Below are 19195 nucleotides of genomic sequence, written 5' to 3'. Positions count from 1 at the left end.
CAACCTGTGTGAGGGTACAAAATTAGAGTGATATTGATACTTAAGAAATAAGTCTAAATAGAATCAATATGACTATCAGTGTGTTTTATTCTTTTAGAAAAATAGCATCAAACTTTATGGCAGATAGGTCTTTCCTGCTACATGCTTTTGCCCTAGGTTCTTTGTTCATGTCAGGAAGCTGTCCCTCAGAGAGAATGATGCTTTACTGGATGAAGCCATATTAATTACGCAATACCATATTTTAAGATGCAGTTGCAAATGCCATTAAACTATAGCACTGAACTTACTACTACTACCACCTTAGAAATAGTGAACAGCAAGTTCACATTTCTTCACTTGTGTTCACAAACAGATTTCCTTTGACATTCTGAAACGGAAATGATCCAGACTTCCAGATATACAGAAATGGATGGCTTAGGGGTCTCAAATTCTGTGATTCTGAGAGGAACAACTTTGTTCTCAAAAACCCAGCATCTGCAAAAGATTTTTTTTAATATTTAAAGTTTTCGTTTAAATTTTAGTCAGTAACATATAGTGTAATACTAGTATCAGGAGTAGAATTTAGTGATTCATCACGTACATATAATACTCAGTGCTCATCACATGGAGAGATTTTTTTAAACACAGGAGCAAGATAAGAGTGTCTGAAGTTATATTTCCTTATAGTTAATCAATGCATCATCCATAAAAAATAAAACAAGCTGATCTTATGGCTCAGTCAAGGCAACCACTGCAATGTGACCTTCAGTAACCTCAGTGAAATCTAGCATGACTATTGACTAAAACATGCCAACAAGATCTGTGTGCCTCACTGACCTACTAAAGATGCCCAGTAGAGAAAATGTTGGCAAACATGGGAGAGCGCCTTTCCCCTTGCCACTCCACTTGGCTGCTGGGATGTGTGGGATGGTTTGCAGTAATGTCCCCGGGCAACCAGGAAGCCAAGAAACTCGAAACTAGGAGAGGTGGAATTCACCATTCCCTCTAGCTCTGCAATACTGTAGGAATTTCTAAAAGTAAAAACTGGGTCTCAGGGAGTTTCTTTTTTGTTTGTTTTTTTTTTTTAAATTAAATTCAAGTTAGCCTGCAGTGTAGTCTTGGCTTCAAGAGTAGAATCCAGTGATTCATCTTACATCTGACACCCAGAGCTCATCTTGAAAAGTGCTCTGCTTAATGCCCATCACCCAGTAACTGATCCCCCTCCCCCACTTCCCCTCCAGCAACCCTCGGTTTGTTCTGTTTTTAAGAGTCTGTTATGGTTTGCCTCCCTCTCTGTTTTTAACTTGTTTTTCCTTCCCTTCGCCTATGTTCATCTGTTGAGTTTCTCAAATTCCGCATATGAGTGAAATCATATGATATCTGTCTTTCTGTGACTGACTTTGCTTAGCATAATACCCTCTAGTTCAATCCAAAATGTTGTAAGTGGGAAGATTTCATTTTTTTTATCACCAAGTAGTATTCCATTATATATATACACATATAATGTCTCCTTTCAAAAATGTTTTTAAATGTTTATTTATTTTTGAAGGAGAGAGAGTGTGAGCAGTGGAGGGGAAGAGAGAGAGAGGGAGACTCAGAATCTGAAGCAGAGTTCAGGCTCTGAGCTATTAGCACAGAGCCCGATGCAGGGCTCAAGCCAGATGTGACGCTTAAACCCACAAACTATGAGATCATGACTTGAGCCGAAGTCAGACTCTCAACTGACTGTGCCACCCAGGAATCCCATATATACTGTATCATCTTAATCCATTCATCAGTTGATGGACATTTAATTTCTTTCCATAATTTGGCTATTGTTGATAGTACTGCTATAAACATTAGGGTGCATGTGCCCTTCAAATCAGCATTTTTGTCTCCTTTGGATAAATTCCTAACATGCAATTGCTGGGTGTAGGGTAATTCTATTTTAATTTTTTGAGGAACCTCCATACTACTTTCCAAAGTGGCTGCACCATTTTACAACAACAGTGCAAAAGGGTTCCCCTTTCTCCACAGCCTCAAAAACATGTCTTGTTTCCAGAGTTGTTAATTTTAGCCATTCTGACAGGCGTGAAGTGGTATCTTATTGTGGTTTTGATTTGTATTTCTCAGGGAATTTCTTAATTGAACCCCAGATATTAGAAAAGACCAGATATGAACCAAAAACATTAGGTGTACAATTCTAAATAACATAGATTTATGCCAGTTTTATTTTTATTGAACTTATAATCATAAACTGGGGTTCTTTAGATGACTGCCATAAAAAAATTGATGAAGGCAGATGCTGTTGCATTTCCTGTAGTGTACATGTTTTTAGTCTTCCATAAATTTCTCTCTCCTTGAATATTTTCCTTAGTGCCTGGGGTGGTTCTGTTTATCCACAAATCAGTTCCAGATCTTAGTTGTCACAGCTAAAGTCACCCATAGGACTGGGATCCCATTCAAGTACTGGTATAACAATAGGCTATGCTAGGAGTATCCAACTCAGGTCATGATTACTTCATAGACAACACAATTCCTGGAATCCTGGAAAATGGCAGTCCCCACAAATCTTATGTAGACCACCCCTGATTTTCCCAGAGGAAGAATAAGAGCCCCTAGATCTTCCTGAGATATATTACCTAGAGATTATCCCTTTACAAAGTGGACTGGGTCTCAGAGTGAGTGCTATTGATTCATAGATCTTAGCACACCTCTTTAAATTCTCTCTCACATAAGTGCACACACATTTCCTCACACAGTCTCACAGAGTCAATGTCCCCAGGTCAAATCTCCAGGAACAAGGTGCTAGGTTGAAATGGTTTTCAGCATCGACTACTGCACATTGTACCCAGAGGTACATGGGTCCTCGGATGCCCAATCTTGGAACTTTGCTTTGACTATGACTTGTTCTTCCAGAATTATTCTTCTCTTGTGATGGACTCCTCCCAGGGGCTTGACCGGCCTCAGTTAGGGTCAATCCTGTCCATAAAATACATGTTTAGATACTTGACTTTCAGATGGGTCAGAGTTTGGGCTCCTTTTTTCCATTTCCAAGGGTCCTTTGGCCTTGTCTAAATTACAGGGTAATTATAGATATGTAAATTTAGATACTTTGGCTTTTCTCAATAGACTACCTAAAATGCCTATGAAAAGTCTTTTGTTTCTTTGGTTATAAAATACAATTATGTTTTCAATTTCAATTTTAACAATCAGTGGCCAAAAAAACTTAATCTTTTCCCTACAGAGTTAGCTACATATCAAATATATATCAATCAGGTTTTGTATTTATAAAATAGGGAGACTGAACAAGATAGCAGTTTCCTTAGTTTTTTTATAACAGCAAACACTTTTTGTTTTCAGGATAAAATCTTAAATGATACTCTAATAGGTAAAAATGACATTTAAATAATATGGGATTCATTTCTATTAACAAAAAAGTTTGTGTTGAAATTATGAATGACATTTATAAACATATTCAACTCAGCATCTAATTTATTTTTAGTATTTTATTTTAATTGCAAAAAAATTTTAAAGTTTTAATTCATTGGGCATTTTACAGGCAGATGGAGATCTGTTAGTATACTTGCTTGACCTGTAATCTTAGGATATGTATTTATCATTAACAGAGAAGACAGAAAAAGTTATATTCTGAAATACACATCAAAATGAGTACAACAGATCATATAAATAATTGTTTCAGTGGTCTTTATTATATCATTATTTGAGGGTATAATGTTCTCAACAGAGTTTAAGATACTTAAAATAATACTTAAAATTGAATTTTAAATCAACCTCTCCAAAATTCAAGTTCTTCTGATGACCAAACTGGACTCTAATTTGCTCTAAAATTCTTCTCCTTCTGTTTATTCATTTATTTTGAGAGACAGTATGTGCACAAGTGAGTGGGGGAGGGGCAGAGAGCAGGAAAGAGAATCCCAAGCAGCCTCCCTGATGTCAGCAGAAGAGCCTGATGTGGGGCTTGATCTCATGAACTGTGAAATCATGATCTGAATTGAAATCAAGAGTCAGATGCTCAACCGACTGAGCCACCCAGGCGCCCCTCTAGTTAGCTCTATAATTCTAACCATAATTTGGTAAAACTTGTGAGTACCACAGACACACTCTAGTCTGTTCTAAATCCATGTATCCTTGCATATCCAGGTAAATACACATAATGTTTAAAGGAAGAAAGAGGCTCCCAGACGTACAGTGTTCCTGAGACACTTTTTTTTCTTAACGATTTTGATATTTTAAGCTTGTGTGAACGAAGTACCCTATGTTGTTTACTCAGGCTATTTCTTCATTCAAGTAACCCATTTACAGTTTTTCTATACTCCCTATCATTATTGGTTATGGTCTATTAGTTCATTTCTATCATGGCTATCATGGAAGTAACACATGAACACGCTTCACAAATTTCTCTACCTCATCTCTAAGGAAAACTTTTATATTTGTATATGATGTAGTGATTTACTTCAACATGTTAGAATGGAAAGTTCATTAATTCCTTAGAGAAAATGATTATATACATTTTAGTTTGAGGAAAATTCAAGTGTATAATTATTATGAGGATTTCATCACCTTTTAAAATCATTGCACTAATCATTTTGAATTATGGCACTATAATTTTGAAAACGATTTTTTCTTAAAGCCTAAGGTATCTTCAAACCAAGACATATAAATGTTTGATGTAATATTATAATTCAATAGTTTCCTTTAAACAAATCCAAAAACATAATAAATATTTATTGTGATTGTTATCAACCATTTAGCTATGACATTTTGGTTGTTTTTCCTGGAGTTTTGTGTGTCTTAAAGATATGAATCTCCTGGAGACCTAAAAGTTATTGAAATCTAGTGTAATGCTATGCTGATTAATAAGATAGAATGTCTTTAGCTTCTTGCCTATAGTAATACGTGTTTATTGATTAGAAAATTGCTCATTCTTCTAGGATGGATATTCTTCCTGCTAAATTATATACAGTATGATCATTTAGTTCTATATTTAATTCCTTGTTTATATTCTAGGATTCCTATTGATTTTCCTGTGTCACATTATACTTATACCATGTAGTTAACTTTGTTCTTTGAAAATATAACCTTATGTGACATATTGAGACATGTTTTCTTTTTTAAGGAAAAAAGAAGGAGATATCAACTGACTGAAATGATGTTTTCAGAAGCATAGAATCTTCAGGAAGATACTGGAGTTCATGAGATCTCAAGGTTAGCAGTTCATACATTATGATTTACATGCCTTTACAACCTGAGATATAACTGTGTAACTGTTCCAAGTTATTCCTGCTAATGTGTAATTGGATAATAAGGACACGTGTTTACTTAAAATATGTATTTTAACATGATCTCTTCAAAGTTTCAAAAAATTCATTCATACCAGGAATATATCGTTTAGTTGAACTGGGAATGGTTAAAAGGAAATATTGTTTCAGTAGAAAATCATTGGTTATTAAAATTTGCTTTGCTTTTATAAAGGGTAGCACCATTAACACAAAAATAAATATTCGACATCCTTATGAAATTTTATTTCTGATTGAAAAATATGCACACTTACTTTACAAACTTTCCATTTATTTTGTATCTTTGGTTGCCACATATATTCATATACACCAATAGTTTAGAAAGATAGCTAATCATTAATCCTTCTACAATTCATTGTTTTTTGTTTTAATATAGTTTATTACCAAGTTGATTTCCACATGACATTCAATGCTCATCTCAATAATCCTTCTACAATTCTTTAAATCCTACTCCCTGACTTTCCCAAAGTATAGTCAAACAAATTATCCTTTTGTTGGAAAATGAGGGCTCAATAAAATAACAAATCATATGAATGAGCAGAAAGATAGTTGAGGACCTTCTCTATGTTGTTCAGAGTTCGAAGTCTGGAAAGAAGAACAAAATAAAACAGATTATAATAATAAACCAATGTAAAACATTCATTTAGAAGTTTGAATTACAAGGTAGGTTGAAATAGTTTATTGTCATGGGATAGCTTGAGAAAGTAGATGATTTCTACCTTCTTTATTTTGTAGGACCCAATATCAAATATTCATAATTTAAAATGAAAAGGTATTGATGTTCTTTTATTTTGATTGCCTTGTGCAGGCTTGTCTTCAACTTCTACATCTTTTCCTCACTCATTCAAGGACATATTCATTCAGAATTTAGGACTTACCATATGCAGGCATTGGGCTTAGTGCTTCAGTTGTTTCAAGTTGAATAAGATATGCTTCCTGTTCTCAAGAAGTGCCCAACCAATATGTTACTCAGAAATTAATTTTATTATTAATGCAAGCAGCAGATATTTAAAAAGACAAGCCAGATTTTAAAAGGCCATGTAATGAATTCTAATGTGCACTGAGAAATATTTGGGGATTATTCATATTTTCATATTGTGGCTTTTATTAGCATAGCATAGCGAGAGTTTTTACCAATGGAAATGTTGTTGCTCTAGTACAACCCACACCCAACTGACCTTTTAGTAAAGTGTCTCTCCAAGTACAACACAAGTAATATGCGATTTTAAGACACAAGTCTCTTTTTTTACCACAACTGCAAATTTAATGTTGTAGAAACTAGTCATGCAAACACCTATGAAAAGAACAAAGGTGAGCATTGCTTACTTGGTGGTTTTTTTTAATTTATTCTAGTACATCTGACTTCTTTATTAGGAACACCAGAGAACTAATCGTTTCCCCAATGACCTAGAAAGGCATGTACCTTGGAAAAGGATTGGATGCAATAAACCTCTGAGGGATTCATATGCAAATAGTAGCTAGAGGCGTAAAGAATTTGTGGTGGTGTGGGAATCCAGACTGCTTGAAATGGAATTGCACAGCACTGTGCTTCTCATGAAAAGCTTTGAAAAAGGTGACATGTGAAAAAGTTAAAGCAAATCAAGTAATTAAAAATAGTAAAATTGTTTCTTGCAAAGTCAGTGAAGATACCTCTTGCTTAATGGCGCCATTAGGTTTGCTGTTAGATTGATTTATGTAACAACCACAATCATTCACTAAGTATTTTTTTAAGTTTATTTATTTTGAGAGAATAGGGGGCTGTGTGTGCACATGCATGCACATGCGTGAGTGGGGGAAGGGGAGAGAGAGAGAGAGAGAGAGAGAGAGAGAGAGAATCGTAAGGAGGCTCGGCATTGCCCCCACAGAGCCCTATATGGGGCTCCATCTCATCAACCATGAGATCATGGCAGGAGCCAAACTCAAGAGTTGTACACTTAACCAACAGCCACCTTGGCGCTCCTCAACTTTGTCAAGTGCCTACTATGTGTATGGGAGCAACAGCAGTGAATAAAACACACCAATATTCTCGCCATAGTGGAAATTACACTCCAGAGGGTGATAATACGTAAGCAATTAAAACCAAAGTTAATTATATATTTTGTTAGATGATCAGAGTGCTACGGAGAAAAAGAAAACAGGAAAGAGAATACAGAATACAGAGGGGTGGCAGTTTTAAATAAACCACTAAATGACTCAGTATTGCATAAACAGGAGAGATAGATACTACCTTTGCCCAAATTGTGCCAACTAAAAACAAATATAACACCTGCTTGTAGGTTTTCTAAATCATCATTTGTTAAGGTAAATGTTGTTAATATGTGTAAAATAGCTAGTATGTGTTTTCCTTAATTTCACGAGAAAGAAAAGAAGTATTTTTAAAATGATAATATACTTAGTACATGTACATAAAATGTTGTCAAAATGTTTGCAAGAAGCATGCAATTGAACATGGAATAGTGCAATCACTTACTAATGGGCTAATAGTTGTAACCGTTCATCTGTGTAGGGGAGAAAATTAATCCCTTTTTTGAACTGAATAAATACTATGAACCCCAAGTAGTTACAAACCTCTATGACAATACATATAGATGACACATAGTGCAAGAAAGTTCTGTATCACTCTCTTTGTTTTTTTTATCATTAGTCTTATCATCATTTTAGGAGAACTCTAAGTACTGAGACTGAAGATGGAAGGGAGTTATTTAAATATCTTCTCATTCCTGTAGCCCTGATTTTTAAAGGATACATGTCTTCCTTTCTACATCTTATTTATTAGAAGATATATGGAGGTTTGAAAATTAAAATAAATTAGTCTATTTGTGATCATTAACAAATGAGTCATCAAGTTTCTTTTGATCATAATCTGGTTGGGATTTTTCTATGAAACATTACGAAGCAGTAAGTGCAGAGCACAGGAATCTGAAGGTGTGTATGGCCCAGATGACCTGTCCGTTTTTTGCAATCCATCTGGACTGTAGATGAATGCATCACATAAATTGATATTATCTTAAAAGCCATTCAGTATTGACTTTCCTGTGTAGAATTGAAAGGTGTAGCCAGTTTGATATGCAGAGAAAGAAGTTAAATCAATTCTTTTTCAGTGTTATGAAGTCAATGTGAAAAAAATATCTAGCCAACCAAATAAACAAAAAATGGATTAGGAGGTCTCAAAACCTATCATATATTGCAGCTCCTTCAATATTCTGAAAGGCAGGAATTGTAAATGGTATATCATCTAAAGGAAATCAATGTCCAGTATTGTAATAGTGAAAGAATGATACAGTGAAGGTCACAATTGTTTAGAAGGATTATTTTAGTTAAACTGCACGTAGTGTAGACAAAAGAGACAGTCAGCTCTATGATTTTGACCAGAGGAAGCAACTGGTATTATCTGCTTTGGGAAAACCAGAAGCAAAGAAAACATGAGAGATGCGAGACCTGATAGAAGATTATGGAGAAAACAGGACTTCTCAGGGAATGTCCCTATGTCAGAGATATATTGCTTCCAAACCAATATTAATCTTTGTTGCATTTGTCTGGAAACTTCAAGGGAAAGAGCTACCATGTCTTTTATTGAGGGGTAACTGAAATGTGACTTTTCAAAAGCAAGTGGAAAATCGCATATGCTTTCTTTTAAAATCCCTTGCTTTCATTCTCCCTGCATTTGCTTTACAAAGTTAAACCCAGGAATCCTTTACAAATTTTTACCCCAAATCCAGTTCCCCATGGACTGACTCTTCCACTGTCTCACAAGCCACCACCCACAAATATAAATCTTTGACCCCCCATCATCCGGTCTGCCTGTGCCCTGGATGGGCTCTCCTCTCTCTCTCTTCAGTGGTTCTCCAGATGTTTACTATATTCTCATTCTTACAAATAAACTATTCCAGATTTCTCAGCCTCAGCAATATTGATACTTGGATCAGATAATTCTTTGTTGTGGAGGCTATTTTGTGCATTGTAGGATATTCAGTACCATCCCTGGCACTAGATTCTGGTAGTGCTACACACACACACGCACACATACACTCCCGCCCCCCACTTTGGAAAAACCAGAACTGTCTCTAGATATTGCCTAGTGTCCTCTTGGTACAAAATTATCCCAAGATAAGAACCACTGATCAGACCCTAACCTCCACAACTTCAATAAATATCCACTGCATATCAACCACAAAGCCTTCTAACCATCTTTAGCATCTTGCCCTCAGTTAAAACTCAATGGAGACACTTTAAGTTGCAGTTTCTCATGTTAAAGTGAGACTCATCTCTGTCTGACCATCGATGTGTTTTTAGTTTCCTTTTATTTGCTTATCTTTGTATCTAAAATATGTCTTACAAAATGAGTGAATGTAAAACAAATTACAAAAATTAGGGAAAGAGAAAAATAAAAAAAACAAGATTAAGTCAGGAATGATATTTGACTACAAATAAAATAAGCCCTTTTCTTTTCACTTCTTTTTCTTTGTATTCAGATTTGGGTTTTTCCATGTTCACCAAGTCTTGGTTGAAATTGAGCTTGGACACCAACAGCTTACTCTCTACATTTCTACAGCCTATCCTTTCTTACATGGTACCTGCAGCCTTGAATACAAAATATAGTGAACCTTCCCTTACCTGCAGACACATGAGTGCCACGGGAGCAAATGAGCCACTCTGCAGATTTATGGTTTTCTAATCTGAGTTAGATCCTGAATAGCATCCAATAATCCTTTCCCTCTGACCGTGGTCAGACATTATTTCAAAAGTTTATCCCCCCACTCCAGCGGCACAATCTCTCCCCTTCATTCTCGGTGCACCTGCTATTTTAACAAGAAAATTGAGGTCATTGTGTGGAAACTACATGTGCATCCTTGCAATTCCCTCTAACATCAAACAACTACATCTATCAGCATTCTTCCTTTCCTCCATTCTTAAAGGATCAGGAACCCTTCCTATTCAAGGCAAAGCCTGTGCTTGATTTTTATTCCCTATCACTGATGCTTTGGCCATTAGTTATTTCCTTTTTGTACTTTATCTTCAATTTTCTTTTCTTTGCTCACTCTTTTCTTTCAACCTGTATCCATTCTTCAACCTTGAGTCCAAAAAAAGTAAATCAGCAAACAAAAACAAACTGACCTCTCTCTCACTAGATTTCCCTAGTCCTACTATCCAATTTCTCTCCTTCCCAACCCATTCAGACTCTCCATACAGCAGTCTACATTCATTATCTCTTATTTCTAAGATCCAGTCACTCCTCAGCACAGTGCAATCTGATTTCTAACCCCATTTAACAGAGCATACTCCCTCTAAAGGCACAGATGACCTGGTAGCCCATATCTTGACTGGCTCTCCCAGGGGTATTTGACACTGTTAACTTCATTTTTCTTCTTCCACTCCCTGAGCTGCTGTATCTCTCCTCCCTCTTGGTTTGTTTCCCACCTTGTAGACCCTTTTGTAAAGGCGGGTTCTGCTTCTCTGTTCCTTCACACAATGTCATGAATCACAAACTCAAATACATGCCCATCGGTAATATAAATGAGCAAAGTCAGGTAATTAAACACAATAAACAGTGCAGAAGGCAAATAACACACCAATAGCAGTTCTTGAAGTTTTACTCTTGTTCAAATGACAGTGCTCACCTTATCTGTCCTTCCTGGTGTCCCTGATCAAGCCAAAGCACTCTTATGACTTTATTAATTATAATAGCAGTGACTCCAACATTTTTTTGATGAGGCTACAGAATTACGTATTATACATACATATAAATAGGATATCAATGCCTAAGAAGGACACACACAAAAAACAATCATCAGAGCAATGGAATGGAATAGAAAATCTAAAACCTGACCATGTATACATGCAATCATAAAATGCAACAAAGAAATAATCGTAAGTCAATGGAGTGGCCCCCCAATGATAAACTATTAATGCTCGCAAGTACACAGAATTAATTAGTGTCTGCTAAAGAAGGCATTTCACATAGGAGAGGGGGAGTGAAGCAGAGAATGACAACAGCTTACTGAACAGAAGGCACTAGCACAATTCTTTAACTATATGGGGAAAACTATGGTGTGATATGCACATCACAATATTAAAGTGAATTGTAGGTAAGGATTTAAAATATTATTTTAGGGGAGCTGGGTAGCTCAGTCGGTTAAGTCTTACTTAGGCTCAGGTCATAATCTCACTGGTCGGGAGTTTGAGTCCTGCATCAGGCTCTCTGCTTTCAATGCAGAGCCTTTTGGATCCTCTGTCACCCTCTCTCTTTGTCCCTTCCCCGCTCGTGCACATGGGCACTCATGCTCTCTCACAAAAATAAACAAACATTAAAAAATTTAAAGTAGAATATTATTTTAAAGTATTTTAAATTACTTTAAATATTTCAACATTTAAAATATTTAAAATTGAATAAATTCAATAGCTTTCAAGTGTTTATGTGCCTTTGGTTTAGGAAAGAGGTCACCAGAATTTTTTTTCTAATTCCCTCAAGAGCTTGCCAATCCTCCTAATGAAGTTGATATTTTCTCAATGATATCTAACAACTCTTTATATTTTAATAATATTTATCATTTGCATAAATAATGCAAAAAGTAAAAAAATGAGAGGTCATTTACTCAATTTTATATTTATAAATGTAAAATTCACAAGTAGTTTCACAAGATTTGACCATCGCATGGAACTATGTAACCTTTACCACAGTCAAGACACAGTCATGACCTCCCAAATTCCCTTGGGCTGCCTCTTGTCAACTCCCTGCTACTTCCTCCAGTCCCTGGCAACTGATCTGCTCCTTGTCACTGTAGTTCTGCCTCTTCCAGAATATCAAATCAATAGAAATATACAGAATGTATTCTTACACATATGGTCTTTTTCACTTAGCATAATGCATTTGAGATTCATTGATGCTGTTGTGTGTATTATAGTTTATTTCTCATTACTGCTAAGTAGTATCCCATTGTCTGTATGTACCACAGTTTGTTTATCCAATCACTCACTGAAGGACCCTTAGGTTGTTTACTTCTTGATGTTTTCAATAAAAGTGCAATAAGTATCCCAGTAGAAATTTCTATGAAAAACTATGCTTTCATTTATCATGGGTAAATGCCCTAATGAGATTGTGTATTGCATATTAAATATGTTTAACTTCTTAAGACACTGCAGAGCTGTTTTCCAAAATGGTTTTTACCGTCTTGCATTTCCACCTATGATGTATGAGCATTCACATTTTTCCACACCTTCACCAGCATTTGGTATTGTCAATTTTTTTATTAAAAAAATTTTTTTACATTTATTTATTTTTGACATAGCTAAAGGGGAGGAGGGGCAGAGAGAGAAGGAGACACAGAATCTGAAGCAGGCTCTAGGCTCTGAGCAAACATTCAGCACAGAGCCCAATGTGGGGCTCGAACCCACGAACTATGAGATCATGACGTGAGCTGAAGTCGAATGCTTAACCTGCCAATCCACCCAGGCGCCCTGGTATTGTCAATTTTTATGCTATTTCAGCCATTCTAATGGTCATTGCCTAATTTTCATGTCCCTAATGAATAATAATATTAAGCAACTTTCCTTGCACCTATATATCTGTGAAATGTTTGTTCAAGTACTTGGAACTATTTTGTCCAACTTTTTCAAAAAGACTATTTTTTAGAGCAGTTCTTTTTTGATTCACAATAAGGTTGAGAAGAAGGTATAGAAATTCCACATATATTCCCTGCCCAGACATGTGCATAGCCTCCTCCATTATTTACTTCCCCTCCTAGAGTGATCCATTTGTTATAACTGATGAACTACACTAACACATTATAGTCACTCAAAGTTCACAGTTTACATTAGATTTAATTCTTGATGTTTTATATTCTATGGGTTTGGACAAATATATAATGATTTGTTTCCATTATTATAGTATCATACAGAATATTTTCACTATCCTAAAAACATTTTGTGTTTCATCTATTTATCCTTCCTTCCCAGTCCCCCAACCCCTCATAACCACTAATTATTTTTATTGTCTCCATAGTTTTGCCCTTTTCAGAAGGTCTTATAGTTAGGGCCACCTGGGCTCAGTCAGTTGGGAATTTAACTCTTGTTTTCAGCTTAGGTCATGATCTCACTATTTGTGGATTTGAGCCCTGCACTGTCATTACAGTTTGGAATTTATCTCTCTCTCTCTCTCTCTCTCTCTCTCTCTCTCTCTCTCTCCCCCCCTTGTCTCTCTTTCTCTCTGCCCCTCCCCTTCTTGGGTCCTGTCACTCTCTCTCTCAAAAAAATAAATAAACATTAAAAAAGAAAAAGAATGTCATGGGGCACCTGGGTGGCTCAGTTGGTTAAACATTTAAACATCTGACTTCAGCTTAGGTCATGATTTCACAATTCGTGAGTTCAAGCCCCACATTCGGCTCTCTGCTGTCAGCACAGAGCCTGCTTCAAATCCTCTGTCCTCCTTTCTCTCTGCCCCTCCCCCATGTGTGCGTGCCCCCTCAAAACTATATAAACATTAAAAAAAAGAATGTCATATAGTTGGAATCATATAGTATGTAGACTTCTCAGGTTTGCTTCTTTCACTTCATAATATGCACTGAAGTTTTCTCCATGTCTTTTTGTGGCTTGGTAACCCATTTCTTTTTAGCGCTAAAGAAATATCTATTGTCTAGATGTATCACCTACCTAAGGACATCTTGGTTGCTTCTGAGTTTTGGCAGTTGTGAATAAAGCTTCTAGAAACATTCATGTCCAGAATTTTTACTTGGATGTAAGTGTTCAGCTCTTTGGGCAAATACCAAGGAATGAAATTGGTAAGTCATATTGTGAGAGTGGGTTTAGTTTTTTATAAGAACCCACCAAAGTCATTTGAAGTTTCTACATTTTGCATTCCTACCAGCCATGAATGAGAATTCCTCTTGCTCTGCTTTCTCTCCAGCATTTGATTTTGTCAGTATTTGGATTTTGGCCATCTAATAGGTGTTATTGGTATCTAGTATTAATTTGTATTTCCCTGACTCATGATATGGAACATCTTTTCATATCTCCTTTGTCTTCTGTATATCTTCTTTGGTGACGTGTCTGTGCAGAGTTTTACTCATTATTTAATTGCTTTTCTTGGGTTAAGTTTTTAAGAACTCTTTGTATATTTTATTTTGCCTTATTTTTTATTGAGTGTCTTTCTATTGTTTTGAGAATTCTTTATGAATATTTTGGATACAAATCTTTTGGGAAATATGAAATTTGCAAACTTTTTCTTTCCTGTGGTTTGTTTCCTCTGTTCGTTACTGTTTTTCACAGGGTAGGGGTTTTCAACTTTTATAAAGTCATAATTATTAATTGTTTTCTTTTATGGATTATGGTTTTGGTGTTGTGTCAATAAACTCTTTGCCTAACCTAAGGTCACAAGGATTTTTACCTATTCTAAATATTTTATAATTTCATGTTTTACATTTAAGTATATAATTTGATTTTGAGAAAATTTTTGTATAATGTAAAAAACTGAGGTTCAATAGTTTGCATATGGACAATAAACCGTTCCATCACCATTTTTAAAAAAGAATGTCTTTTCCCCATTAAATTGCCTCTGTATTTTTGTCAGAAATCAGTCACATTTGTTTAGGTCTCTTTCTAACCTCTCTATTCTGTCACACTGGTGTATGTATTATATGTTTTCCCATTATCACATTGTCTTGATTACTGTAGCTTTATAGTAAGTCTTCAGATCAGATAGTATGTATCCTCTTCTATTTCCAAACTACTTTGGTATTCTAATTCCTTGCCTTGCCCTATAAATTTTATAATCAGATTGTTGATATCTACAAAAAAATCCTGGTGGGATTTGGACTGGAAAATTCATTGATGTATATTAGAAAACCCTCCAAATTCAACTTACATTAAGGAAAGACACTTGAAACAATATTCACAGCATATGTAACTACAAATGGTCAATATTATTAAAATACAGAAAGTTATTATATAACACTGAGAAAATACAAACTTCATGAAGATGATTGGCAAGGTCTTGTGGGAGCATTTTACAAAAGAACTTCTGGTGACCTCTAAACTTGAAAAAAATGTTCAGCGTAACTGGTAATCAAAGTTATTTGATAGATAATACTCATACAAACATAAAACTTTGAGAAATAGTGTAGCATACTGACAGAAAGCATCATTTTTAAGATCAGATTGAATTTTAAGTTCATTCTGCATTTATCTGTGAGAATTTAAGTAAACTTTAAACTTTCTAATGTTCAGACACTTTGCTGGTAAAGTAAACATGGACGCTGGCACACTGTAAGCACACAAATGTGTATTCTTATCATCAGTAGATCCAATGGTGAGGATGTGGAGAAATGAACCATGTTGTACTCTAGGGATGGATAGATAAATTGGCTCAACTTTTCCAGAAGTCAGCTTGTTTTTATGTATCAAAGGGCCTTACTCTTCATATACTCTTTGACCTAGGGATTCCAAATATTTATAAACCTTAATGAAATAGTCAACTAGGAACACAGAGTTATGTATACAATGTTTGCTGACATAATATTTAAAATAATGAAACTATTATGTCTGCGTGCCTGAAAAAAAATGAATGATTTAAATAAATTAGTACATATCCACTCAACGTAATATTCTGAGGTGGTTAAAATAAAAGTGTTTGTACAGCATATTTTATTATTGGCAGCCTATCTGAAATATATTAACGGATGGAAAGGGGGCTATAAAACAGCTCTCAGATCTCACAGCATGATGCCATTTATGCATAGATCAAAGGATGATTATATAAATGCATATGTGTGTATAATAAAAATAATTATATCTGGCTGGTTAAGCATAGATTTAATTTATTGTCTTCTTGGTGTTTTTTAGTAGTCTCCAAATTTACTCCAAATGCATATGATAAAAAAAGATAATTTAAAATAGGGAATATGAAAGGATAGAAAATCAGAATCTACATAAAAAGATAAATAGCCAACTAAAAACATTATTTCATTGGTGACAGTGAAGGGTGATTACTTTTATTGTTGAAGGACATCCATAAATTAATAAGAACATCAGTAAGACTCCAGTGAAAAAATGGGCTAAGAGAAATGAAGAAACTTACATTAAAAATGAATATAAATAGCTAATAAACATATATAAAGTTCATCTTCAATAGTACTTGAAGAAATGGGAATAAAATGTTGGAATATTATATCTATTAAATGAGCAAGATTTTTAATTGCATATCTGTTTCACTGTCATGTACTATTGATGGAAATAGGTTAGTAGCAAGATATGTCAAGGAACTTTCATATGCTTATGCTTCCTTATCTTAAGCAAGCAGTAGATTTCTAGACAAAAGGAAATATATCATAGAGTTATATATCATTATTTGAAATATCAAATATAACAGACACATCTTATATTAGAATTGTCTTAAAAATTGTGGCATATCCAGAAGATTACACAGCTACTAAAATTTCATTACAAGAGAAACGTCATTGAGTATGACATTTGTTAGAATGCGTTAGACGTGAAAACAGACCTAAAAAAGCAGAGATAATATAAATTCTATATACACAAAGGATCATTTTAAAGTAAATAAAAGACCTGGAGAAATTAAACCAAATGATTTACAAATATTTTATGTAAATATTATAAATATTGTTGGAAATAGCCAAATTTCCTTTCAAAAGTAAAATAAGTAATCTGTTCTTTTTTAATCCATTACTAAATGTTTACAATTTTTATGTAAATCTTAAAGAAGACTCTGCAAATCTCCTTTCTGCCCCACATCTTTTCCTGCCTCTGTGTTCACCATCTCAGTTGAAGGCAGCCAGTCATCTCCTGAAAGCTGCAGTACTAGTAACTAAGATTATTCCTTTTCATTCACCAGACACTTCCAGAAAACGATGATTGAATTCTGTGGAGTTTCTTCCTCACGCTACTTCCATCCCCTCCGGAGAGCTGCACTGCCCCCGCTTTAATTGCACTGCTCTTCATCCCTCACCTGGATAACGTGGTAGCCTACTGACGACTGTCCCTGACTCCATTTATGTCTCTTCCCATCCATTCTCCATACAGCTTCCCAGAGGCTCAATCTGAAACAAATATGTGACCATGAACTTCAGGCACCCTCTTAAGTTTCTTCAAAGACTTTCCCGTACTGTGATAGGATATCCAAGCTTCTTGTGTCAGGTGTCTGCCTTCTGCTTCCTCAGTATCTTTGCTCACCATGCTCAGCATGGGTTCTGCATTCCATCAGTCCTAAACTTTTTCATGATCACCTCCATGTTTCAGGAGGTGACCATATGCCTTTATATAGATGTTTATTCTGGCTGGAGTGTTCTTGTTTTCACCTTCTTCTCCCCCACTTAAAAAAAATTAAACTCTACACTTAATGTGGGGCTTCACTGGGCCTCCAGCTCAGGCCCCTGAGACCAAGAGTCTGTGCTCCACTGCCTGAACCAGCCAAGGAGTCCCCTTCCCCTTTTCTTTGCATCACTATTTCCTCTTTATACAGAAAGGCTTAGATCTATTGACTCTTCCAGGAAGTATTTCCATGTAATAGTGCCTTGTATTTATGTCTATCAGATAAGTGACCACTTTATTCAAATTATCTGTTTACATGTTACTCTCTCCTCAAGACCAGTGAGCTCCAAAGTCTAATGCATATAACCTATGGGGTAAGCAAAGAGATCTTTTGAGAAGCAAAGTAAAAGTACTAGTATCTGTATTTATGTTTTTTTATCATTTCTAACTTCTAAGTCTAAATATTCATATAATTTAGATATTTGTACAGTAATACATTATATTACATGTAAATACATATACATGCATATCCGAAGTTTGGAGAAACATATATGCAGAAGCTCAGGTCATGATCTCGCAGTCCGTGAGTTCAAACCCCACATCAGACTCTATGCTGACAGTTCAGCGCCCAGAGCCTGCTTTGGGTTCTGTGTCTCCCTCTCTCTGCCCTTCTCCCACTCACCATTCTCCCCCCCTCCCTCTCTCTCTCTCCCTCTCTCTCTCTCTCTCTCTCTCTCTCTCTCTCTCTCTCTCTCCCTTCCTCCCTCCCTCCCTCTCTCTCTCTCTCCCTCTCTCTTTCTCTCAAAAGTAAATAAACATTTAAAAAATATTTTAAAATTTGGTTTAAAGTGGAAAATTCTGTCTCATTTGTTAAACTTCATATGTATGAGATTTAGAGGGAACTTAAGAGAGAAAATAGAAAGCAGCAGAGGGAAAAATCCATGTTAAAGTTAACTTTCATGATTGCAAATATTTTTAAATCATGAGGAATATAAAGTTTTAACGATGCATGCTTACAGTTTTTCAAAGGTAGCTAAAATAGGATAGTGTTATAGATGAGAAGATCTATGGGGATTTACAAAAGAGAGTATGCATTTTTAAAGCAAATGAAATTTTGAGAATAAAGTATGTTTGCTGACCCCAACTCTACAAGCTCAGAACCCAAAAGTCCTTTAAAATTCTTTTACAAGGAACTGCCCAATGTATGCAATATTTACGTATTCAGGGGGATATCTGCCAATCAGTTACAATACTAATCTGACAGAAGAGCCCAAAGTCTAAACCACAGAGAATTCCAGTCAAATAAATTTGATTATTTTATAGTGATTGACTCTCCTAATTTTATGTATTTAAAAAAAGTTTTTTAATGTTTTATTTACTTTTGAGAGACAGAGAGACAGCAGGAACAGGGGAGGGTCAGAAAGAGAGGGAGACATGGAATCCAAAGCAGGCTCCAGGCTCTGAGCTGTCAGCACAAAGCCTGATGCAGGTCTCAAACCCACGAACGTGAGATCTGACCTGAGCCGAAGTCGGAGGTCCAACCAACTGAGCCACCCAGGCACCCCTAGCTCTCTTAATTTTAATAAAATTTGAGTTCTAGTTATACATAATTCCAGGCAACAAGTGTAGGAGAAATAGAAAGAAAAATCAACTTTATG

At 35.5% G+C, this 19195-nt stretch overlaps 1 protein-coding gene across 1 annotated transcript in view; it reads left to right on the top strand.

The window, feature by feature from the left end:
- The window catches only part of CSRNP3 (cysteine and serine rich nuclear protein 3), a 196868-nt gene that overhangs the window by 40449 nt on the left and 137224 nt on the right, over positions 1 to 19195 (top strand). The window contains exon 3 of the mRNA XM_029932993.1: positions 5099 to 5187. Within this exon, the coding sequence (XP_029788853.1) occupies positions 5175 to 5187 (13 nt within the window). The 5' untranslated portion in view covers positions 5099 to 5174. The remainder of the gene's footprint in view (positions 1 to 5098; positions 5188 to 19195) is intronic.

This window comes from Suricata suricatta, chromosome 3, assembly GCF_006229205.1.
Source record: "Suricata suricatta isolate VVHF042 chromosome 3, meerkat_22Aug2017_6uvM2_HiC, whole genome shotgun sequence".
NCBI classification, from domain to species: Eukaryota; Metazoa; Chordata; class Mammalia; order Carnivora; family Herpestidae; genus Suricata; species Suricata suricatta.
The sequence above is the reverse complement of the archived record's forward strand: the minus strand, read 5'-3'. Positions and strand labels throughout refer to the sequence as shown.